Source organism: Papio anubis, chromosome 11, assembly GCF_008728515.1.
Source record: "Papio anubis isolate 15944 chromosome 11, Panubis1.0, whole genome shotgun sequence".
Lineage (NCBI taxonomy): Eukaryota > Metazoa > Chordata > Mammalia > Primates > Cercopithecidae > Papio > Papio anubis.
Genome location: NC_044986.1, coordinates 44,292,405 through 44,318,097, shown reverse-complemented (window position 1 = coordinate 44,318,097; position 25,693 = coordinate 44,292,405). Strand labels below are relative to the sequence as shown.

Below are 25,693 nucleotides of genomic sequence, written 5' to 3'. Positions count from 1 at the left end.
ATTATCCCGCTATAATTTTGTTCTTGATTCCACAAAATACATCATTCCCATGAATTTCTCAGTTTTGAAATAAACAGTATAGACACATGGAACATTAACACCAAAATTCTGTGTAGAAATGTAAAATAGTAGACCTTAAGATGTACATTTTTCTTACGAATTTTCTAAAAATGCTGCTTCAAAAGGGAAAGTAAAATGCAAATCTATGCACATATAAAGTCAAATCTCCCAAATGTTTTTACACAAAATCTTTAAAAGTTCTGATCACTATGCTCATTTTGCATACTTACAATACTTCACAGAAATTATATTGCAGAACCACATAAACAAAATTTTGTTGTGATCACGATGAAAAAATATGTATAAGAATATTTGTAACTATTCATATTTTAAAAAATCTTTAGGCTTGAAATTCAAAAAATGATATTTAGGGCAAAGTGCTATTCCAAACAGATATAACGTCGTTTTAACTTTGACGTTTTACAGATGTCTTTCAAATATAAAGATATATATATATATACACACACACACATATATATATATATATATATATATATATATTTTTTTTTTGAGATGGAGTCTCTCTCTGTTGCCCAGGCTGGAGTACAGTGGCATGATTTTGGCTCACTGTAACTTCCGCCTCCCAGGTTCAAGTGATTCTTTGGCCTCAGCCTCCCGAGTAGCTGGGACTACAGGCGCCCACCACCATGCCCAAGTAATTTTTTGCATTTTTAGTGGAGACGGGGTTTCACGATGTTAGCCAGGATGGTCTCGATCTCCTGACCTCATGATCCGCCCGCCTTAGCCTCCCAAAGTGCTGGGATTACAGGCGTAAGCCACCATGCCCAGCTCCAAATATTTTTAAAATTGCAAATAACAAAGTCAATGAAAAGTAAATTCTTTTCAGTCCAGTGTGGGCTTCAAAACTAAATTATTAAACTATGTAAGGAGATAACAGATAACATTTACATTTCTCTTTGGAAAACAACAAGAAATATTACCATTTTCTCCTATCAAATCAAGTCAGTATTTCATTCTGAAAGCAATGTATTAACATGTGATTTTATGAAATAATCAAGGTGTAGGCAAACTCTCTTGCTGAGCATACACAGTAACCCAGGATCCTCCTCACTGCTGGTTGGTTTTTTTTTTTTTTTTTTTTCCTCAGCACTTGTGAGGCCTTGTAGGGGACAGTGGATTAAACAGCCTTCAGGGTCAAAACAGTTCCTTAACATTTGGATTTTAAACTCCTGATAATTAAAATTGATTGCATAATTTGCCCCTATTTACAGGTGTGACATGATGTGAGATTCAGGATTATAATCCTTTGGATTTAAAATGGTTGGAGACAAGCTGGGGGATCTGGACTTTTTCTTCCCTCCATGCCTTCCCTCTTCAATCTGAAGACTCAGAAATTATCCCAAACCATAGAAAAGTGGAGTATTTGAGAATGAATCAACTTCTAATCCAATGAGTAGATTTCTAATTATTATCCACAAAGAGATGAAGAGCAGTGGACAGTGGAACAAGAATTAACACAAGGAGAAAGGAATCTCACCTTCAGAATATCTCTAGCATAATATTTGTTCAGATAACTGACCCCCTCCTATCCTCTTTTGGGTAATGATAAAACTAAATGTCTGATCTGCAAAGAAAACTCTCACCAGAGACCTGCTGATTCAAGAATTCAGTTCCTGCCCAACTGGAATACTGCCAACATTTTTTCATCCTAACAGGAATGCGTCTGCAGTTTAAATAAGAGCTTTTTCTCTGAAGGTAAAAAATGAGAAGTTTTGGTGTTAACATTTCAGGTAAGATTGAGAGGTTGTCCTTGTGACTAAGTGTGTTCTGCTAAATTTAGAGTAAGTATTATATGTGATGGTAACAAAGGTGAGAGCCTGGAACCCGGTCTTAGGAAAAGAGCTTTCAGTTTCCAGTGGACAATTTCAAATAGATCTTACCAGCCACCCTTTGAGATCTATTCCAACCATGGCACTCCATGATTATTTGGATTCTCATAGTGGTGTCTACCCTTGGGCAGAGGCAAGGGCTGGCTGCAAGACTAAGAGAGAAAAAAATAAGAGTTTCTTTCTATATTAATCACCACCTTTTGAAGAATCTCAAGTATTCTTTTAACAACCCCAGGTAAAACCCTAATGAGAAACTCCACCATGAAAAAGGTATGGCATCTTCACTCTTCACCACCACACCCAAGCTGACCTCCTTTCTCTAACCAGAACAAGGTTAGCAAAGCTACACATTAATGTTTCCATTTTCTTTCTGAGGAGGGAACATGAAGGGGCTGAGACTGGGACAAAGCTGCTGCCCAGTGTCATCTGCTTTGGTTATGCGTTGAAATTATCCCTAATTACAGCTAATTATATCAGCTGTGTCCTTACATTTCTCACAGAGCTATGCCCATTGACCAAAAGATATGAGTTCAGTTATGAGTACAAATCCCAAATGAGAAGCCTCTGGGCTAGTCCAGCTTTCCTTATTATGTGCTATTTTCCCTTATAAATATTAATATGTTAACAAAACAATAATAATAGTTTCCTTGGAAGGCAATACTTCTGCCAAAATAAAAAGTTTCAGAAACACGAAGAATCTGCTGGCCCCACACCTCTCTCAAATCTGAAGATTCTGGGGCTCAAGGCCATTGGTCATGTGAGGCTGTAGCCAGGCACTGCTGTAGCCACAGGCTCCCCATGTTTCTGATCTAATTCTCTCTCCACAGAATAAGCCACTGATCCATTGGTCCATAGCTGCAGCTTGGGATCGGATTCTTTGGCAATGAACTGCAGCTGGGTTTTTCTCATTCTCTTTACAAGTCTACCAAAGCCAAGCAACACAGAACTAAATATCATTGAAAATCCACAGAGGAGGAATGCTGCAGTGTAGCTGCCAGTGGTATCTACCAGCCATCCTGTAACAAACAACAGCAAAATGATATTGTTAAGTTGAAAATTCAATTGCTTACCCACTCTCAAATTCTAATACTTTGTAAGGTTAATAATAGACCAACAGCACCACCAATTGTAATTTTGTGCAGCAACTGAAAAACACATTCTGTTTTCCAGGAAAACTTCTAGAGTGAATTGATCGTTGTTATGTGAAGTGCTTGGAAGAGCATCATGTACTTAGTAGTCACAACGTAAATATTAGTTATTATTAACCCCGTGAAATCTGGTAAAAAGATAAAAATAGCATCATTTAAATTATTCAAGTCGGAATAATTCACCTAGGGTGTTAAAAGAATGAATTTGTAAAAAATGCTAGTAGTAGTCACAGCACCCATACACTATTTTGAGTAACATGACGCTTCAAAGCAGTATCACATTTTCAACTGGATTCAGTCATTATACTCTATCCAGTTTGAAAAATCAGAACTTTGGGCCATTTTAGAATTCGCAAATGCAAACTAGCTTTTTTTTTCTTTATCTCTTGTTGCAACAAATTAATCTCAATATCTATCTCAGCTCTACATTTTGAGGAAAACCGGGCATATGATATGCAAAATAGGGGCCACAATGACAGAAAACCAGTGGGGTAACATTATACTTCATCAGGCAATTATTTTATAATTAACCAAGGTTTTTTAAAATTCCTTCAAACTTTCTGATCTGCCAAGAAAACCCATCAGAGAAGTATATGATTTCTTCTTTACCCACTTCAAATCCATTAGTTGAAAATGGCATGTAGAAGTTGTTATAAGTCCCACAAAATTTCCTGAATTTAAACTGCTCTCAGATATTTTAGTTATTGTTTGATTTACTTGTGCATTTCTATAGCACCAAACAAAAAAGACCGAGTAGAGAGTTGTTATTTGAAAGGTAAATAAGTAAGAAAATGATACAATAAGAATTAATCCTCGAATTCCCAGTAATGAGTATCGTGTCTGATTTGCCAATGAAGGCCACGAACTGAAAAAAAGATTCATGAATCCCAATTTCATTTGTGTCCTGTGACCTTTGATAGGATGACACTGTTTCTAAAGGTTGGTGAGCACTAAAATAGGCTATGGAGGGAGGACGTGCGAACATTTTGGGGGCAGTTTTCAAAAATGGAGCATTAAACATAAAGATCACCATGGAGTTTAAACTGAACAGGATTTTTTCATCTGCACCACTGAAGCGGCCACAATTTCCCCTAGTTTGCTGTTTTTATTCCACCCCAATTGCTGGATTTGGAAATAGCCTGAAACTGTCTATTCACAATAATAGCTAATAGCAGAAACCGTGTCTTCCTCAAAAAAATTCCTGCCTTCTTTCTAGGCAAAGTTTTGGGTTATTTCTCTTTTGCCTGTCTTCAGAGACCTTGTTCACTCTCTCAGTTTTAATTTAGGCAGATAATAATATGGCACAGTAATTCTCAATATTTACCATGCATGAGCACCACAACAAAGCTGGTTGAAAATATAGATTTCTGGAACTCATCCTCAACATTCAGATCTAGGTGGGAGTGTCAAGGAATCTGCATTTTTAATAAGGTCCCTAGGAGACTCTGATGCAGGTGGTGTAAGACCACATGCTTTAGGAAGGAGAAACAAGTTCCAACCTGTTTACTCCGGTCTCTCCAGCATGATAAACACAATGCTAGTTACATACACAATATATACTTGTTGAATTACTTGTTTAATGCATACGATAAATATTTGTCAAATTATTTGTTTAATCATGCTTTACTCTATAGCATTTTAGAGTTTATAAAACATTCTGGGTGCTTTATATGATGACTCCCAAATCTATATATAAATCAGGCCATCCATTAAAGCTCATATTTCATCTTTAAACAGCTCTATTGAGCATTTCTACCTGTATATTTCAGAAATCTCAACATATCTAAAAACCATATTCATTATTTTTCAGGCAAAGCCACTTTCTCTAATTTCTTTATTTTCTCAACCATGACATTATTTTCTAAGTCATCCTTGACTTATATCTCTCATTCACCTCTGTATGCTAAATTCTGCTGAATTTTGTTTTGAAAACCCTCCTTGCCCCCAGAGCTCATCTTTATTTCTGCTGCAGCAGCCCTAGCTAGGCCTTTATCAGCTGCCTCCTAAACCATTAGAATGGAATCTTAGCTACCTCTCTCTTAAGTTACTAGATCAATTGCTAGATCACATTTTCTAACATATACACTTTACCATATTATCCTTTTACATAAAGACTTTAATACTATCCATAGTCTCTGAAGAATAGAGCCCAGTTCCTTTGTCAGGCACCCAAAACACTCCACTATGACACAGGCATTTATAATTTCAGCCTCATCACCCACTGCCCCCTGTTGGAATCCTGTTCTCCCCTGAGACTTCCCTCTGAATGCACCCTACTTATTTATAAAGCTAAACAACTGCTCCATCCCCCTGCTCCCATCATTAATATGGAAAGCAATCAAGACCCTAATTTGGGACTTACTCTTTCCAGGTAGGCTAAGATTCTTACTTGGTTGGAAGAAGATTATAAAACAAGGATGTAGGTGGGACCAAGATAGTTTTGAGGGCTCATATGTTCCTTTTCTCTTTCACTCTTCCCCAACTCTCTTGACAATTCTTCTCATTGACTGCATGTGAGTTTGCTGTTTTCACATCAATATGCCAAAGAGAAAAGGTGGTTGGGGTTTCTCTCTGGAAACTTACCTGCGATGGGTGGGCTCACCAAGTATGGCACTGCGTGAAGGAAGTATACCACACCAAGCGCTGATGACAAAGAGGTGGTCCCCACTATCTCTGTGGTCACTACTGGGATCAAAGTCACGTAGGCACCATCAAAGTAGCCAAAGGTACAAGAGAAAGGCACGAGCAGAGGGAGACTTTGAAGCATTGGAAGGCAGAGATAGCAGAGCCCATCCATTCCCACAGCAAAGAGGTAGCAAACGTACTGGTAATTCTTCAGACACCTGTTGATATGAAGAACAAGAATGAGTGCAAGATGTACACATTCTGTAAAAGAGCTTTAGAGCCACGGCTATGTAGCAGTAAGCACTGCAGTTATTTACAGAGATGGCTTTCCCATTGTGTGTTATCTATGTTGTCTTCCTATCTTTCCTTTTTGCAAATGCAAGAATTCATCTCCCCAGTAAGCATGGTGTGGTAGAAAGAATATATGCTTCAAAATTAGAAAGGTAGAATATTAAAAGTATTTCTGCCACCCACTGCCTGCCTAACTCAATTTCTTTAGCTATAAAATGGAAAGGTTACTTATCTCACAGGGTTACTCTGAAAGTAGTCGTGAAATAAAATGTAGAGCAGGGGTCTCCAATCTTTTGGCTTCCCTGGGCCACATTGGAAGAAGAATAATTGTCTTGGGCCACACATAAAATAAACTAACACTAATGATAGCTGATGAAAAAAAAGAAAGAAAGGAAAGAGGAAAGGAAAGGAAAGGAAGGAACGAAGGAAGGAAGGAAGGAAGGAAGGAAGGAAGGAAGGAAGGAAGGAAGAAAAGAAAGAAAGAAAGAAAGAAAGAAAGAAAGAAAGAAAGAAAGAAAGAGAGAGTGAGTGTGTGCATAAATCTCAAAGTGTTGTAAGAAAGTTTACAAATTTGTATTGGACCACATTCAAAGCCATCCCAGGCTGCAGGCAGCCCATGGGCTGCAGGTTGGACAAGCTTGACGTAAAGGGTCAGGAGGGTAATTTTCCTAGCAGTCTACCTTATTAGATGCTTTTAGATATGTTATCCATTGGTATATAAATACGCAATAACCCAAGTGGTTACACAAAGGGGAAACTGTAATACAAAGACATTAAAATGGTTTGCCAGAGATGATGGAGGTCTTGGACTAGGACAAAGTCTTAGTGGTATTCCCATTAATTTTCCTGATAACTCCAAACCCATCTATGATATGAATTATTTCAAAGACTCTGTATAATGTCAGCTCAAATATTGCACTGGCTCATTTTACAGAGAGAGATCAATGTGGATCTGAGGATTAGGTGACTTTCTGTAGGTTACAGGGTTAATAAGGAGCAGAGCCAGTGCAAGAACTTAGGTCTAGTATGCCTCAGACTAGAGATGCCTCCATTAGACCTACACCTGGCTGCTTCTTGCTGAGTTATTTGATTGTGAAAATAGGTACTCTTTGCTCTTCTCCTTCTTCTTTAACCATTACAAATGTCCAATTAATACTAAATATCATATTCATAACACTGGATAATGGCAGTTGGATCCTGATTAATTGCCAAAAACATAATTTGTGAGAAGCTACATGATGGTATTAGCTCTGCAAGTCACCTCTCAAGTGTGAATGGTTCACCATTTAGGAGAATATAAGTGGCCTGCATTCTTCAGTCCAAACAGATGAGCATTTGCTGAAGAAATTACTTCGTAGATTTCTTATAACTTTGGTTTCTAAGCCTACAATTACAAGGAAATTATTTGCAATTTGCATTGTCAAACATAAATATGTGGCTACAGATAATGTGTTATCATTGACCCTGGCCCTCCTGCCTGAATTGGATTCTGCTCCTTTTTCCATTGCCAGTCAGGAGTGGTTCAAAATAAACTAACACCACCACACCCAGCCAGAAGTTGCCTTGCTTGAGGACTGACTCATCTTAGGATGGAATTAAATCTTAAATCTACCACCAGAACCTGTAGTTACCCTAGGCTTCTGCAATTTAGACACATCTGGCCCACGACCTCTTTTTGTACTACCTGTGAACTAAGAATGGTTTTTCCGTTTAAAAATGGTTGGAAAAAATCAAAAGAACAATATTTTGTGACACATGAAAATTATAAGAGAAATTCACATTTCAGTTTGCATAAAGTCTTATTGGAACATAGCCACTCTCTTTTGTTTACATATTGTCTGTGGCTGTTTTGTACTATAATAGCAGAGTTGGATAGCTGTGATGAAGAACACTTGGCCTACAAAGCCAAAAATGTTTACTATCTGTCCCTTTACAGAAAATGTTGCCAACCTCTGATCTAGAAGAACCAGCAAGGGAGATGCCTTCAGATACTGCAGACTTATTAACATTATTCAGACCTAGGTATTCTACAGGGTAAGGAGCTGAGGAGAAACTCAAGGCTTAAAGTCCCCTGGTGGGGAACCAATTGTAGTTTCATGAATTTTACCTTCTGTCGGTCAGCCATCCAAATGTAATATTGCCAATAATGTCAATCACTCCAAGTATGGACATAAGAAAAGCAGCTTGCTGATGACTCACTCCAACACTCAAAGCATAAGGCACCAAGTACACAAAGAGAGGGCTGCAGCCATAAGCCATAAACAGAACGGAGATGGCTAACACAACAAAGTCTGACATCAGTAAAAAACTGTACTCTTGCTGCAAACAGCAACAGAGGCAAGTCTGTGCCCATTCTTTGGTCAAAGATGAATAGGGAGACACCCGCTTAAAGTCTTCTTTCTGAGTTCTACAGACATGGTCCTGCTCTGGAGTAGTGTGATCCTCTTTAAGAGTAATTGGCCTCATCAAGGCACCACAAACACAGAGATTCAAGACAAAGCCCCCAAGAATGAGTAAGGCTCCCCGCCAGGAAAACTGTTCAATAAGGAGCTGAACCACAGGAGCCAGGATGAAGGTGCCAATGCCACTTCCTGACATGGCAATACCGTAAGCAAGGGCTTTCCGTCTGCTGAAGTACTTGCCAACCATGGCAATAGCTGGAGAGTAACAAAGTGCAAATCCCAGACCTGAGGATAAAGAGAACTCTATGAGTGCTGATGTACCATAAACAGCCAACGATATCTCAGAATACAATGATTCATATTAAAGAGAATCTGACCTCTCATTAAACACTTTTAAAGCTGCTTTTTACACCAAGCTTAAAATGAGTCTCCCCTCACCAGTCATTCACAATTTGGCAAATGTAGAATATACATGACTTTCTTCTTAGGGAGAACACCCTTAAGGAAATGTGACTTCATAAACAAAGTTAAATGAAGAACATAAAAAGCATTATATGAACTATATTGGAATTCACTAGAAAATCTGGATAATGTCAACCAAAGAAGCTCATCACCTCCTCCATTTTTTAACTTAAATAATCCAGACAATTGCCTCAACTCTTCACTGCCTATGAAGACACAACACTGATAATCTGTACCACGCTGGAATTTGGATTCAAATAGCATATACAACTATGAAAATTCCAGGGTAATTTTACATAGTTGGGAAACATTATGCCAGTTTTATATGTGAACATAGCAATGTATATTTTCACATATGTGAAAACATCTCTTAAGGTCAGGAGACAAATGTTGACGCTCTAGAGAAAGCTTTCTAGAGACTTCAACTTTTGGGCTGGGTGCAGTGGCTTATGCCTGTAATCCCAGCGCTGTGGGAGGCCGAGGCAGGCAGACCACTTGAGCTCAGGAGTTTGAGACTAGCCTGGGCAATATGGCAAAACCCCATCTCTGGAAAAAAAAAAAAAAAAAATTAGCCAGGTGTGGTGGCATGCGCCTGTAGTCTCAGCTACTCAGGAGGCTGAAGGGGGAGGATGGCTTGAGCCCAGGAGACAGAGGTTGCAGCTGAGATTGTGCCACTGCACTCCAGCCTGAGGACAGGGTCAGATAGATCCTGTCTCAAAAAAAAAAAAAAAAAAAAAAAAAAAGATCAACTTCTATGACTTCTTAAGTAGAGAAAATCTGAGGGGCTTTGAGCCTAGATTTTATGGCAACTAGAATGTCAGAGAAGGAAAAAGAGAATCACCTTCTGAAGCTCCTGCTTTCATCTGCAGTGTAGGGTAGCCAGCAACCCAGAGTTGCCTGGACTCAGGGGTTTCTGGATGTGGGACTTTCAGTGTTAAAACCAGGACAGTGCCTGGTAAACTGGGATCCACTGGTCACCATAGCAGCAGTCAGGTTCTTTGGGTTATTAGGGGTGGATGTACCTTCTTTAGCTAACACAGCCAAATTTATAGCCTCACTATGAGGTTACATCCTTTATTGACCTTATTCACGCCACACCAATGGCACAATGCCCAGACAGGAGTTGGCGCTACTCTCCACACCCCTTTGAGTGATGGGCAAACTCCTACTGCAGTCCCACAGCCAACTCATCTTGATCCTATGCCGTCTCTGTAAGTGTGATTTATTGACTGTACATATTGTTTTTTACCCGTGGGATTTATTATAATTTGCTAAAGTTATAGCATTGAGAAAGAATGCGTAATATAAGAATATTCACAATAAAGGGCTTTTTTAAAATGAGAAACTCCCGTTTATTGGACAGCAATATTCATTACAAAGCAGGAGCAACTCAGATTGACTGTCAATAGTATTTTAATGTCTTGGCAATGGTTGGAAGAATGACCATTGCTGAAAATTCACGTTGCCCTGGGTAATATCTTGTTTCTTCTGAGTACAGAATCTCAGCCATACACTAATTCCGAAGAGAAAGCTGCAGTTGCTTTTGCCATCTGGCTGAATTAAAGTGGAGATGCATTTTCATTAGGGTAATATAATCTCATTTCCAGCTCTGTTTAACTGCTAGGTAGGTAAACATAAGCTAGGTCAACTAAATTATACATCTAACAAAACGAATATTTTATGAGTTACTTCTCTGTTGATGTGCTTGGAACCCCCTGGATGGAGTGGCGTGAGACAGGTGGTACCAAGTGCCCTTACCTGTAAGAACTCCCAGAGTGAGGTAGAGATGCTTCAGACTCGTGGCAAATGAGCTCAGGATGAGTCCGGTAGATGCAAGCAAGCCACCCAGCATGATTCCCACTTGACAGGATAAATGGTTACTGACGACACTCCCAAGTGGAGCTTCAAAAACAATAAGAAATAGGTTCAACAGAAAGGCCTTGAGGGCACTGTGAAAAGGCTGTGATGTGGCATTGACAGAGCAGAGAACCTTTAAAGCATTGGGCCCACCCTATTAATTCTGCAGCTTTGCAAACTGAGGCCCAGACAAAGGAAGTGATTGTCCACGGTCCCACAGACAATAAGCAGCAGGGCTGGAATAGAACTCAAGTGTCCTGACCTGCATTTCAAGGCTCATTCCTCTTCATTCTATTATAGTCACACTGGCAGGACTGTAAGGTGCTTTTTAAACAGTGGATCAACTTTCTCTAAATTACATGTCACTTGCACAGGGATGCTTACTATAGTGTTGATCCTATATCATTAGCAATAATGGTGACAATTAATTGGTGGAGAAAGAAAGTGGATAACACCATGTGACCAGCAGTGTTATGCAGTAAAAGACCAGGGAGAGAGATCATAGACAAATTCCACAATCTGGTCCGGTTTTCAGGCTTCAGCAAGCCCTGTAGTTGAGATATCAAAGCCCAGAAAATCTAAGCAAAATGCTTCATGTACATGGTGACATTCTGATTGGTCTCACTCGATTTGTGGCTTACCAGTCAGTGTATCAGAATTATGTTGACCTCAAGGCTCATAGAACATTAAGTAAAGCCAGAAGAGGCCAAAAAGGAACTGAAGTTCAGGGGTATATGGCATGGCCCAAGGTCACCAACAAGAGCACCTAACACTGATTGTGAGGTTATCTCTGCCCCTTACTCTTTGGGTCTCTCTGACTAATGGCAGGAGTGATGGGTGAGGAAGGCATGTGAGTTTCCTTCTAAGGAAAAATTCATGCTGACATCAGTAACTCTTAGTAGCAAGATCAGAAGAGCTGATTTTCTAGGTGTTTGAAGAGTATGATCATTTTCGTATCGATCAGACTGAAACTGGGGGCCAACTCAACTGGTAGCTTCTCTGTTCATCACAGAGCAGATCCGTTCCCAGTGGGTGTCCCACATGTGATTCTGCAGACTCTCATCCATACTCTGAACTTTAATGTTCTAATATTATGTTACAAGGTGAGGAGGTAGGTATATGGTAATTGCTTACAACAGGCCTCTTGATCTTGCATAGAATTTAAATACGTTGCTTCTGACATAACCCTACTCAAAGCTTCACACAGTCATTGGGACCATATTGGTCACCTAAGGTCATTTCTTCCTATTTGGGAGATTATGACTATCCTCCAAAAGATAGAAATGAGGGAAATGAGTCACCTTTATCCTCTGAGAAGACAAGCATGGCTTCTTTGGTGTGCTGATGCAAATGCTGTGACTAATAATGAGACCCTGAAAATCAAGTGGTTTAAAAAAAAAAGACAGGCTCTAAAACTCAAATATATGATTTTTTGATCCCTTAAGACCTTCTTATTAGTTGAAAGAGTGGAGTTGATTTAGCCTTCTCATGAAATCTGCTTTTAGTCTTAGAACTGCTCTCAGCTTCCCCCCAACTAAACAAATGTTATACATTTCAGTTACAATTTAACTGATTCCTGAGTATGTGTATTTTTTTCCAAAAAGAAATATGAGTCAGTACCTAGAATGGAATAAAATGGTACTATGAGTTACTGAATACAGGTATTATTTCCCTTTTGCCACTAAGACATGGCTTGAAGAGATGAACATTTCCTAAAATACTCAGAACTCATTTAAATGAATGGATTAAGTGGGTCTAAGCTAAAAACAATTTGATTTAATCTTAGAAACTCTCTAAGACATCAGTTTAATAATGTGAGTGTGAAATTTATTTTAAACAAATGCCAGGTCTGTTGTCCTCTACTACACAGATGGAATGTTAATTCCATACGTTTCTAGAACACCCTATATACCTTATATAACACGTTTGGAGTTTCTTGAATGAAATTACAGCCATAATGAATATGTTTATCTCATGACGACATAATCCTATCCTTCCCCAATACTTCTGTAAGCATGAAGATTTATACATGATAAAGATGAAATCCATGAGCCAAATGTCAAGTCCTTGGGAAAGGAACAGAATGCAATCCAAGACTTGAGATGTGATACAACACTGTTGGCACGCATTACTGTATAGAAATGGCTCATGGTACTATCGATAACCATTTACATAACTGGAGAATGAGAAGGCCATAGCATTTGGAAGAGAGAAGCCAAGCATATACTGTAAATTGCTTCCAAAATCAGTACAGGTTCTAGAATGTTCAGCATCCTATCGCTATATGGAAGAACCAAATCTTATGGGTTCTTTTGAGTGTATTATCTAACTGTTCTACCTGACATCAGCGAAGACCATTAATTACAAGAGCAAGTCTGGTTGGTTTTGGCTGAAGGTAGGATTGATCTTTTCTTTATATTATATAGTCCTGGCCAGTTTTTAATGTAGCCCTTCTACTTGGAAAAACTGGTAATCAAAGTCAGTGGAACGTCATTGTCATATGCAGTTCAACAGTGGCCAGTAATTCCCTATCCTAGCAAGTGATACTCACCACAGAGCATGGTTACACAATCTACAATGGAATGGATCCATGCCGTTTGTGCATAATCCTGAGTGAAGTATGTCTGGAACTCCACAAAAAAAATTGAGATACATCTGAAAAATACAATGCAGGCATTTTATACAAAAAGTGAATGAGCATGCATTTGAGCCAGAACTTAAAATGCCTGGTTCAATTAGCTGGTCCTGTCTCCAAGGGTTTTAATTGCTAGACTATAATAAGTGGGAAATCAGAAGTTGACCATTTGGGCCATGCTGGAGAACAAGAAGAACTAGTGTTCAACCACCACATGGGCTATACTAAAGCCAAGTAGATGTGAAGACCACTGCTCTAAAGAAGGTTTTATGGAAACAAAAGCAGGTCAAGAACATGGATTCTTATTTGTTTTTGTATTTTGCTAACTTCTTCTAAGAGGTTATTATACAAATTAAGATTTGACAATAAAGAATTATATATCACCAGCATTGTCATTTCTAGGATTTATATAAAGGAAATAATCAGGTGATATTGATGATTGATAGATAGATAGATAGATAGATAGATAGATAAAAGGATATATTCTGGAGAACTAGTTTAGTCTATATAATTATATATGTATATAAAATGATAAATTCTAAGGGATAGAATAATAATAGATATATAAGAGGATATATTCTGGAGAATAGCCAAATATCATAACTAATGTGACTGTTCATCAATAAAGGACTGGTTAAATAAATTATGGCATATCAATAAAATAAAATAGTATGTCTTAAAAATCATGATGTTGATCTATATGTATTGATTTGGAAATAAATTTGCAATATAGTGTTAAGTAAAAAATAAGTTAGTTACCAAACAGTCCATACAGTAAGAACTTATTTTGTAAAAACAGTCTATGTAAATAGAAAATTTCCTGGATGGCCGAATAGGAACCGCTCTGGTCTGCAGCTCCCAGTGTGATTGATGCAGAAGATGGGTGATTTCTGCATTTCCAACTGAGATACCTGGTTCATCTCACTGGGACTGGTTGGACAGTGGGTGTAGCCCATGGAGGGTGAGCTGAACAGGGTGGGGCATTGCTTCACCTGGGAAGCACAAGGGGTCAGGGGATTTCCCTTTCCTAGGCAAGGGAAGCCGTGACAGATTGTACCAGGAAAACTGGGACACTGCCACCTAAATACTACACTTTTCCAATGGTCTTAGCAAACAGCACACCAGGAGATTATATCCCATGCCAAACTCAGAAGGTCCCACGCCCATGGAGCCTTGCTCCCTGCTAGTGCAGCAGTCCAAGATCAGACTGTGAGACTGTAGCCTGGCTGAGGGAGGGGCACCTGCCATTGCTGAGGCTTGAGTAGGTAAACAAAGTGGCTGAAAGCTCAAACTGGGTGGAGCCCACTGCAGCTCAATGAGGCCTGCTTGCCTCTATAGACTCCACTTCTGGAGGCAGGGCATAGCTGAACAAAAGGGAGCAGAAATTTCTGCAGACTTAAACATCCCTGTCTTACAGCTCTGAAGAGAGCAGTGGTTCTCCCAGCACAGTGTTTGAGCTCTGAGAATGGACAGACTGTTTCCTTAAGTGGGTCCCTGACCCCCATGTAGCATAACTGGGAGACACCTCCCAGTATGGGCCGACTGACGCCTCATACAGCCGGATGCCCCTCTCAGATGAAGCTTCCAGAGGAAGGATCAGGCAGCAATATTTGCTGTTCTGCAATATTTGCTGTTTTGCAGCCTCTGCTGGTGATACCCAGGCAAAGAGGGTCTGGAGTGGACCTCCAGTAAACTCCGACAGACCTGCAGCTGAGGAACCTGACTATTAGAAGGAAAACTAACAAACTGAAAGGAATAGCATCAACATAAACAAAAAGGACATCCACACCAAAACCCCATCTGTAGGTCACCATCATCAAAGACCAAAGGTAGATAAAACCGCAAAGATGGGCAGAAACCAGAGAAGAAAAGCTGAAAATTTGAAAAACCAGAGCACTTCTTCTCCTCCAAAGGATCACAGCTTCTCATCAGCAATGGAACAAAGCTGGATGGAGAATGACTTTGACGAGTTGACAGAAGTAGGCTTCAGTAATAACGAACTTCTCCAAGCTAAAGGAGGATGTTCAAATCCACTGCAAGGAAGCTAAAAACCTTGAAAAAAGATGAGACGAATGGCTAACTAGAATAAATAGCATAGAGAAGACCTTAAATGACCTGATGGAGCTGAAAACCATGGCATGAAAACTATGTGACGTATGTACAAGCTTCAGTAGCTGATTTGATAAAGTGGAAGAAAGGGTATCAGCGATTGAAGATCAAATTAATGAAATGAAATGAGAAGAGAAGTTTAGAGAAAAAAGAGTAAAAAGAAACGAACAAAGGCTCCAAGAAATATGGGACTATGTGAAAAGACCAAATCTATGTTTGATTGGTGGCCCTCAAAGTGATGGGGAGAATGGAACCAAGCTGGAAAACACTCTTCAGGATATTATCCAGGAGAACTTCCCCAAGCTAGCAAGGCAGGCCAATATTCATATTCAGGAAATACAGAGAACACCACAAAGATACTCCTCAAGAAGAGCAACCCCAAGACACCTAATTGTCAGATTCACCAAGGTTAAAATGAAGGAAAAAATGCTAAGGGCAGCCAGAGAGAAAGGTCGGGTTATCCACAAAGGGAAGCCTATCAGACTAACACGGATCTCTTGGCAGAAACCCTGCAAGTCAGAAGAGACTGGGGGCCAATATTCAATGTTCTTAAAGAAAAGAATTTTCAACCCAGAATTTCATATCTAGCCAAACTAAGCTTCATAAATGAAGAAGAAATAAAATCTTTCACAGACAAGCAAAAGGTGAGAGATTTTGTCACCACCAGGCCTGCCCTACAAGAGCTCCTGAAGGAAGCACTAAACATGGAAAGGAACAATCAGTACCAGCCACTGCAAAAACATGCCAAATTGTAAAGACCATCGATGCTAGGAAGGAACTGCATCAACTAATGGGCAAACTAACCAGCTAACATCATAATGACAGGATCAAATTCACACATAACAATATTAACCTTAAATGTAAATAGGATAAATGTCCCAATTAAAAGACACAGACTGGCCCACTGAATAAAGACTCAAGAGTCATCAGTGTGTTGTATTCAGGACACCCATCTCACATGCAGAGACACATGCAGGTTCACAATAAAGGGATGGAGAAGATCTACCGAGCAAATGGAAAGAAAAAAAAAAAGGAAGGGGTTTCAATCCTAGTCTCTGATAAAACAGACTTTAAAGCAACAAAGATCAAAAGACACAAAGAAGGCCAATACATAATGGTAAAGGGATCAATTCAACAAGAAGAGCTAACTATCCTAAATATATATGCACTCAATACAGGAGCACCCAGATACATAAAGCAAGTCCTTAGAAACCTACAAAGAGACTTAGACTCCCACACAATAATAATGGGAGACTTTAACACCCCACTGTCAATATGAGACAGATCAACAAGACAGAAGGTTAATAAGGATATCCAGGACTTGAACTCAGCTCTGCATCAAGCAGACCTAATAGACATCTACAGAGCTCTCCACCCCAAATCAACAGAATATACATTCTTTTCAGCACCACATTGCACTTATTCCAAAATTGGCCACATAGTTGGAAGTAAACCACTCCTCAGCAAATGTAAAAGAACAGAAATCACAATAAACTGTCTCTCAGACCACAGTGCAATCAAATTAGCACTCAGGATTAAGAAATTCACTCAAAACCGCATAACTACATGGAAACTGAACAACCTGCTCCTTAATGACTACTGGATAAATAACAAAATGAAGGCAGAAATAAAGATGTTATTTGAAACCAATGAGAACAAAGACACAACACACCAGAATCTCTGGGACACATTTAAAGCAGTGTGTAGAGGGAAATTTATGGTACTAAATGCCCACAAGAGAAAGCAGGAGAGATCAAAATTGACACCCTAACATCACAATTGAAAGAACTAGAGAAGCAAGAGCAAACAAATTCAAAAGCTAGCAGAAGGCAAGAAATAACTAAAATAGAGCAGAACTGAAGGAGACAGAGACAAGAAAAACTCCTCAAAAAAATCAATGAATCCAGGAGCTGGTTTTTTGAAAAGATCAACAAATAGATAGACCACTAGCAAGACTAATAAAGAAGAAAAGAGAGAAGAAACAAATAGACATGATAAAAAATGACAAAGGGGAAATCACCACAGACCCCACAGAAATACAAACTACTATCATAGAATACAAACTACCATCAGAGAATACTATAAACACCTCTACGCAAATAAACTAGAAAATCTAGAAGAAATGGATAAATTCATGGACACATATTCCCAAGACTAAATCAGGAAGAAGTTGGATCCCTGACTAGACCGATAACAGGCTCTGAAATTGAGGCAATAATTAATAGCCTACCAACCAAAAAAAGTCCAGGACCAGACGAATTCACAGCCGAATTCTATCAGAGGTACAAAGAGGAGCTGGTACCATTCCTTCTGAAACTATTCCAATCAATAGAAAAAGAGGGAATCCTCCCTAACTCATTTTATGAGGTGAGCATCATTCTGATACCAAAGCCTGGCAGAAACACAACAACAAAAAAAAGGGAATTTTAGACCAATATCCCTGATGAACATCGATGCAAAAATCCTCAATAAAATACTGGTAAACCGAATCCAGCAGCACATCAAAAAACTTATCCACCAAGAACAAGTTGGCTTCATCCCTGGGATGCAAGACTGGTTCAACATACACAAATCAATAAATGTAATCCATCATATAAACAGAACCAAAGACAAAAACCACATGATTATCTCAACAGATGGAGAAAAGGCCTTCAACAAAATTCAACATTCCCTCATGCTAAAAAATCACAATAAACTAAGTATTGATGGAACGTATCTCAAAATAATAAGAGCTATTTATGACAAACCCACAGCCAATATCATGCTGAATGGGAAAAAACTGGAAGCATTCCCTTTGAAAACTGCCATAAGACAGGGATGCCCTCACTCACCACTCCTATTCAACATAGTGTTGGAAGTTCTGGCCAGGGCAATCAGGGAAGTGAAAGAAATAAAGGGTATTCAATTAGGAAAAGAGGAAGTCAAATTGTCCTTGTTTGCAGATGACATGACTGTATATTTAGAAAACCCCATCATCTCAGCCCAAAAGCTCCTAGAGCTGATAAGCAACTTCAGCAAAGTGTCAGGATACAAAATCAATGTGCAAAAATCTCAAGCATGCCTATACGCCAATAACAGACAGAGAGTCAAATTATGAGTGAACTCCCATTCACAATTGCTTCAAAGAGAATAAAATACCTAGGAATCCAACTTACAAGGGATGTGAAGGACCTCTTCAAGGAGAACTACAAACCACTGCTCAATGAAATAAAAGAGGACACAAACAAATGAAAGAACATTCCATGCTCATGGATAGGAAGAATCAGTATCTTGAAAATGGCCATACTGCCCAAGGTAATTTATAGCTTCAATGCCATCCCCATCAAGCTACCAATGCCTTTCTTCACAGAATTGGAAGAAACTACTTTAAAGTTCGTATGGAACCAAAAAAGAGCCTGCATTGCCAAGACAATCCTAAGCAGAAAGAACAAAGCTGGCAGCATTACCCTACCTGATTTCAAACTATACTACAAGGCTACAGTAACCCAAACAGCCTGGTACTGGTACCAAAACAGAGATATAGACCAATGGAACAGAACAGAAGCCTCAGAAATAACACCACACATCTATAACCATCTGATCTTTAACAAACCTGACAAAAATAACAAACGGGGAAAGGATTCCCTATTTAATAAATGGTGCTGGGAAAACTGGCTAGCCATATGGGGAAAGTTGAAACTGGATCCCTTCCTTGTACCTTATACAAGAATTAATTCAAGACAGATTAAAGACTTAAATATTAGACCTAAAACCAAAAAAATCCTAGAAGAAAACCTAGACAATACCATTCAGGACATAGGCATGAGTTAGGACTTCATGATTAAACACCAAAAGCAATGGCAACAAAAGTCAAAATAGACAAATGGGATCTAATCAAATTAAAGAGCTTCTGCACAGCAAAAGAAACTACCATCAGAGTGAACGGGCAACCTGCAGAATGCGAGAAAATTTTTGTAATCCACTCATCTGACAAAGGGCTAACATCCAGAATCTAGAAAGAACTTAAACAAATTTACAAGAAAAAAATTAAACCACCCCATCAAAAAGGTGGCAAAGGATATGAACAGACACTTCTCAAAAGAAGACATTTATGTAGCCAACAGACACATGAAAAAATGCTCATCATCACTTGTCATCAGAGAAATGCAAATCAAAACCACAATGAGATGCCATCTCACACCAGTTAGAATGGCCATCATTAAAAAGTCAGGAAACAACAGGCGCTGGAGAGGTTGTGGAGAAACAGGAACACTTTTACACTGTTGGTGGGATTGTAAACTAGTTCAACCATTGTGGAAGACAGTGTGGCAATTCCTTAAGGATATAGAACTAGAAATACCATTTGACCCAGCAATCCCATTACTGGGTATATACTCAAAGGATTATAAATCATTCTACTATGAAGACACAAGCACACATATGTTTATTGTGGCACTATTCACAATAGCAAAGACTTGGAACCAACCCAAATGTCCATCAATGATCGACTGGATTAAGAAAATGTGGCACATATACACCATGGAATACTATGCAGCCATAAAAAAGGATGAGTTCATGTCCTTTGTAAGGACATGGATGAAGCTGGAAACCATAATTCTGAGCAAACTATCGCAAGAACAGAAAACCAAACACCGCATGTTCTCATTCATAGGTGGGAAGCGAACAATGAGAACACTTGGACACAGGGCAGGGAACATCACACACTGGTGCCTGTCGTCGGGTGGAGGGATGTGGGAGGGATAGCATTAGGAGAAATATCTAATGTAAATGACAAGTTAATGGGTGTAGCAAACCAACATGGCACATGTATACCTATGTAACAAACCTGCACATTGTGCACATGTACCCTAGAACTTAAAGTATAATTAAAAAAAAGGAAAATTTCCTGAAAGCGTATACACTAAAATGTACCTAATCATTATATGTAAATAGTGAGATCAGAAATAATTATTTTATTCTTTATTCAGCATTTTGAATTACTTTTCAATAAACATGATTTCTTATGTAACCAGAAATGTGTATATATGTGTGTGTATGTGTGTATGTGCAGAGGAAGAGAAAGAAATATTTACATTGAAAAATAGTTAATTACTTAGAGAAAGACATGTGAACAAGAAGCAATAGTTTGCATCACTGTGCAACTTGGAAGAGCCTTATATGGATTAGCATGGTGTCCTCATTCAGGTAGGAAGCTTTTATAGCCTGGTAATAACAGGGGAAGAAATCAGGCCTGTGGCTTGGGGATGAGATAAGAGGTTATTAATCTCTTTGGAGCTAAGTTCCAATTAATCGTGCTTTAATAATCCATAGTAACCTGTTATGTTCACTCTCCCTCTCCTCTCCAGTTGCTGCTGGATGTGAAAGTAGGTGGTGAAGAGCTTGGAGAAGAAGGGAGAGAACCAGGTATAAACAAGACTACTGTGTTAGGCAGGGCCAACTTCATGGGAGTGCAGCCCACACAGTCACATAGAGCCTGGCACTTAGAAGTATGAAACTTGATTTAATGCTTGACTGTCACTGACTGAATTTTTTTTTTTTTTGAAACAGAGTTTCACTCTTGTTGCCCAGACTGGAGTGCAATGACGTGATCTTGGGTCACTGCAACCTCTGCCTCCCAGGTTCAAGCGATTCTCCTGTCTCAGCCTCCCGAGTAGCTGGGATTACAGATGCGTGCCTCCATGCCTGGCTAATTTTCGTATTTTTAGTAGAGACGGGGTTTCATCATATTGGTCAGGCTGGTCTCGAACTCCTGACCTCAGGTGATCCGCCTGCCTTGGTCTCCCAAAGTGCTGGGATTACAAGCTTAATAATTTAATATTTGAATTTGTGTTTCATACGTGCAGTGCAATGGAACAATGGAGACTTTATGTAAGCAGAGGAGATACATGCAATATGTGTTTCTGCAGTTCTGTGATCCACCATTCACACATAGTGTTAGAGATGTCCCATAAGCACAGTATTCTGCTAGGCCCACGATTCGAGAGAGTTCAGTTAAGACTCAAAGCCAGTATGAGGAAAGTGTGTTACATCTACAACTTGGCAGGCCTGGGGATAGGGAATGAAGTGTCTACCCGCCCCAAGAGGCTATGCTTTCCTTTTGAACCAAAACCTGCTTCAAATGCAGAAAGAAGGCAGTGGTGTTCTAAGAATCACAAAGGACCAAGGATTCCTATCACACCCTTTTTCATTCATATCACTTCCCTGTATTAGCGAACCACTAATGCTGAGGGTGATGGCATAGAAGGAAAGAGAAAGATCGGCCAACGCTATTTCCATTTCCTTTCAGTCCTTCCTTACTCATCAATACGCTGAAGGTAGGAGAATGTCGATAGGATGTGCAAGTCTCAGGAAGTCAAAGGAAAACAGTTGAGTTAGTTTTGTGCAGGGTTTCTATTGTTCTGATGGAAAATGAAGTAAGTATGTATGAGCTACAAAATAAGAGTTGTGTGACTTCAGTGATTCCATATATGAGTTCAAGACTCATATTTGCATTTAAAGCTGACATTGCATAACATAAAGATGTATGGTCAATTCATTCTAATTATTTCACACTCTCATTTACTTTACTTAGAATAACACTAAATAGCAAATTTAAACATCATGAAAAATGTAAAGAGACCACTGAAGAAAGGAAAAAGCTTTCTATTTTAGTACATTTAACAGCATTTCCCCCTGCTTTTTGAGCAAGGGTCCCTGCATTTTCATTTTGCGCTGGGCCCTATAATTTTGTTGTTGATCCTAGTGGTAGGAAAGAGAAAATGGAACAGTGTGGTGAGCTAAATTCTAAGTCCCAGCAAAAGGTGGGATGAAGTTTGGCATGCAGGGCATATAGTAAGGATCAACACTTGTAGAAGGAAAGGGAAGGATGCAGGATTAGGCAGAGAGGTCGAACTGCAATGCAGGCCTAACAAATTCTCAGCCAATTCCAGATGAAATGGTCCAGCCCTGATGCACATCCTCAATCAGTCATTGGTGGTGAGTACCCCCTCTACGCCCAAGGGTGTGCTCTTGGGAGAGGCAGCTTTCTGCAGGTGAGGAGGACCTAAGAATTGACAGCTGCAGGCTCTGCTGACTGTACATCCTGCAGCTAAGGCCAAGTGAGTGGCGCATCTCTGTGTTCACCACAGTCCCATTCTTGTATGCCACACTGAATGCTATATGTAATCTCTGTCAAAGGGGTATAAAAAGTGGTCCTTCTCTATCCAGTGATTTAAGAAACCACACATGCTGCAGCAGATCTGATGCTAGATTAATAATTATGTCAGAACTTGGAGTACTAAATAGTCACACCCAACGACAGAGAGAATGGTAACATGAACTGCCTGGCATTGATTAACTGCAACAGTCAAACTAGCTTTAATTCAGTGTAAACAATAACAAAAACCTTATGATGGTTCTTAACATTCTAAAGATTGCTAGTCTAATACTAAAAAGGTTATTTTCTCCTAACCACTAGGACTTCAATTTAAGTGAACAACGTTTCATTGGATTTACCCTCATTATAAAATGCAGACATGTACCACATAATGACATTTTGATCAACAATAGACTACATATACAATGGTGACCTCATAAGATTATAGTATCATATTTTTACTGTACCTTTTCTATGTTTATATACCCAAGCACTTACTATTATGTTACAATTGCCTACAGTATTCAGTATCATACAGTAACATGCTGTACAGGTTTATAACTTAGGAGCAATAGGTTATATGATATAGTCTAAGTGTGCAGTACACACTACTTTCTAGGCTTGTGTGGGATAAGAGGTTATTAATCTCTTTGGAGCTAAGTTCCTGATGCTCTCCCTTTTCCCACTCCCCCACCCAGACAGGCCCCGGTGTGTGTTGTTCCCCTTCCTGTGTCCACGTGTTTTCATTGTTCAGCTTCCACTTATGATTGAGATGATGGAGTGTTTGGTTTTCTGTTCCTGTGTTAGCTTCCCGAAGATAATGGCTTCCAGCTCCATTCATGTCCCTGCAAAGGACGTGATCTTATTCCTTTTTATGGCTGCATAGTACATACATAGTGGTGCATATGTACCACATTTTCTTTATCCAGTCTATCACTGATGGGCATTTGGGTTGATTCCATGTCTTTGCTATTGTGAATAGGGTTGCACTGAACATATCTGTGCACATATCTTTATATTATAATAGTATGATTTATATTCCTTTGGGTATATACCCGGTAATGGGATTGCTGGGTCAAATGGTATTTCTATGCAAAAATTGAAAAATAGGATCTAATTAAACTAAAGAGTTTCTGCACAGCAAAAGAAACTATCATCAGAGTGAACAGACAACCTACAGAATGGGAGAAAATTTTTGCAACCTATCCATCTGACAAAAGTCTAATATCCAGAATCTACAAGGAACTTAAACAAACTTACAAGAAAAAAACAAACAACCCCATTAAAAAGTGGGCAAAGGACATGAACAGATACTTCTGAAAAGAAGACACTTATGCAGCCGACAAACATATGAAAAAAGCTCAACATCACTGATCATTAGAAAAATGCAAATCAAAACTACAATGAGATACAATCTCACACCAGTCAGAATGGTGATTATTAAAAAGTCAAGAAACAACAGATGCTGGCAGGGCGGCAGAGAGATAGCAACACTTTTACACTATTCACAGGAATATAAATTAGTTCAACCATTGTAGAAGACAATGCGGTGATTCCTCAAAGACCTAGAACCAGAAATACCATGAAGTGTGATTTTTTTTTCAATCTTTATTGAATATTTTTATGTACAACCAGTTACTACATTTTTTTTTTTTTTTTAGGCAGAGAACACATGTACTTAATTTTGCACAGAACACTGAATTAGCCAGAATGTTCTGAACTGAGCACCCTTTATTCCATCCTGCTTTAGCTACCATTTCTTTTTGGAGCAAAGATCTCTCCCCCTGTGCCTTTTTCAAAAATATTCAGACTGTAATGTTATTGTAATTTGCTTAGTGGAAACTGAGAGCAGCAGTATAAACATATTTATCCCAAGTCTGATTGCGATTGTGGTGTCCTAAGTTATATCCTAAAGATGGAGAAGGGCCTGGAAAACTCTGTAGAAAACACTGTGTCCCTGAGGATCAATAATGAAAGATGTTAGTATGTGTGGATGACCTGGGTTCCGCCTAGGAGGTTTGTTTATTTACTTGTAGATAGGAGCATACTATAGAAGTTCTTTTTCAGACAGAGGGATTAGCAAATTTTTTCTTCTTTAAAGAACCAGCATCCATTTGCTGTTGATAAAGATAAAATTGTTTATAGTGCTGCCAAATCTAAGCAGCTGTTATTAGAATCTCCTCCAGTTTCATCACCAATTGAATCCAATATGCATTAGCCCATATACCTCTGGTCAAACGAGGCAGGAGTTTTCAGTCAAACATGTTAGATTGGGCAAGTGATAACACAAAATTGGGTGTCTATGAGCTTCATTCTCTTCATGGTTCTTCTACAGACAGAAGTATGAGAATTTGACCTTTGGGTCTATTTACCTGTCTGAAAAATAACAGTAATAGGCACTTTGGAACCATCTACTTACTTCTTTTTTGGTGTACAGAGGATTTAAGAGTTAAGCTCCCTTAGTTATCCAATTGAAAGATTTGGCATAAGCGCACCAACTATGATTAAGGAAACGACTAAAGTGACAGGCATTCTACCACCGGAAGGCATTTCTGGAGTGAACTGATTTTGCCTTTCTATTCATCATCAAATTGATACTTGGATACAGCTTAATATTAAGCAGATAGAATAAATTGCCTTTACTGTTCACATACTGAAGAGCTTTGCTTAATTAGGATTTGGTTGGGAACAAGGTGGTAAAGAGGCATTATTAGTGATTATTCCTGACACTTTTAAACAGTTTTTAAGTTCTTAAAATGCATCCAATCCTGAATTTCAAAGAATAGAAAGAATCATGGGGTGATGGTAAATCAGGATGGATTATCCCCTTCCTATAAATTGCAATGTAGGGTGAGTTAACAAACCACTTTAGGATCCTGAGTTAACTTTTGATCTTACTGGAAAAAAATTGTGCAAGTAAGATGTGTTTAACTTTTTCCTATTTGTCTGTGGTATGTCAGAGGAGGGGCAAGCCTAAGAAGTTTACACTAAAGTAAAACACTGTGGAAAGTGAGAAAATTTGAGGAGCACTCAGGAATACCTGTTCCTCTGCAATTTTTCCTATGGAAAAATTTTGCACTAAGATAGACATTTTATGAGAAGAAAAGATAATTAATTCC

The 25,693-nt window shown here is 39.0% G+C and overlaps 1 protein-coding gene across 3 annotated transcripts in view; it reads right to left on the bottom strand.

Annotated features, from left to right (window-relative positions):
• Window positions 1-1,142: 1,142 nt before the first annotated feature.
• SLC16A12 (solute carrier family 16 member 12) overlaps window positions 1,143-25,693 on the bottom strand; it is a 99,498-nt gene continuing 74,947 nt past the window's right edge. For all 3 annotated transcript variants that reach the window (XM_009214943.4, XM_009214944.4, XM_003903976.5), the window contains exons 3-7: window positions 13,247-13,350; window positions 10,597-10,740; window positions 8,082-8,661; window positions 5,642-5,901; window positions 1,143-2,926 (exon numbers count right to left, since the gene is read on the bottom strand). In XM_009214943.4, coding sequence (XP_009213207.1) covers window positions 2,664-2,926; window positions 5,642-5,901; window positions 8,082-8,661; window positions 10,597-10,740; window positions 13,247-13,350 — 1,351 coding nt within the window. In that variant the 3' untranslated portion in view covers window positions 1,143-2,663. The remainder of the gene's footprint in view (window positions 2,927-5,641; window positions 5,902-8,081; window positions 8,662-10,596; window positions 10,741-13,246; window positions 13,351-25,693) is intronic.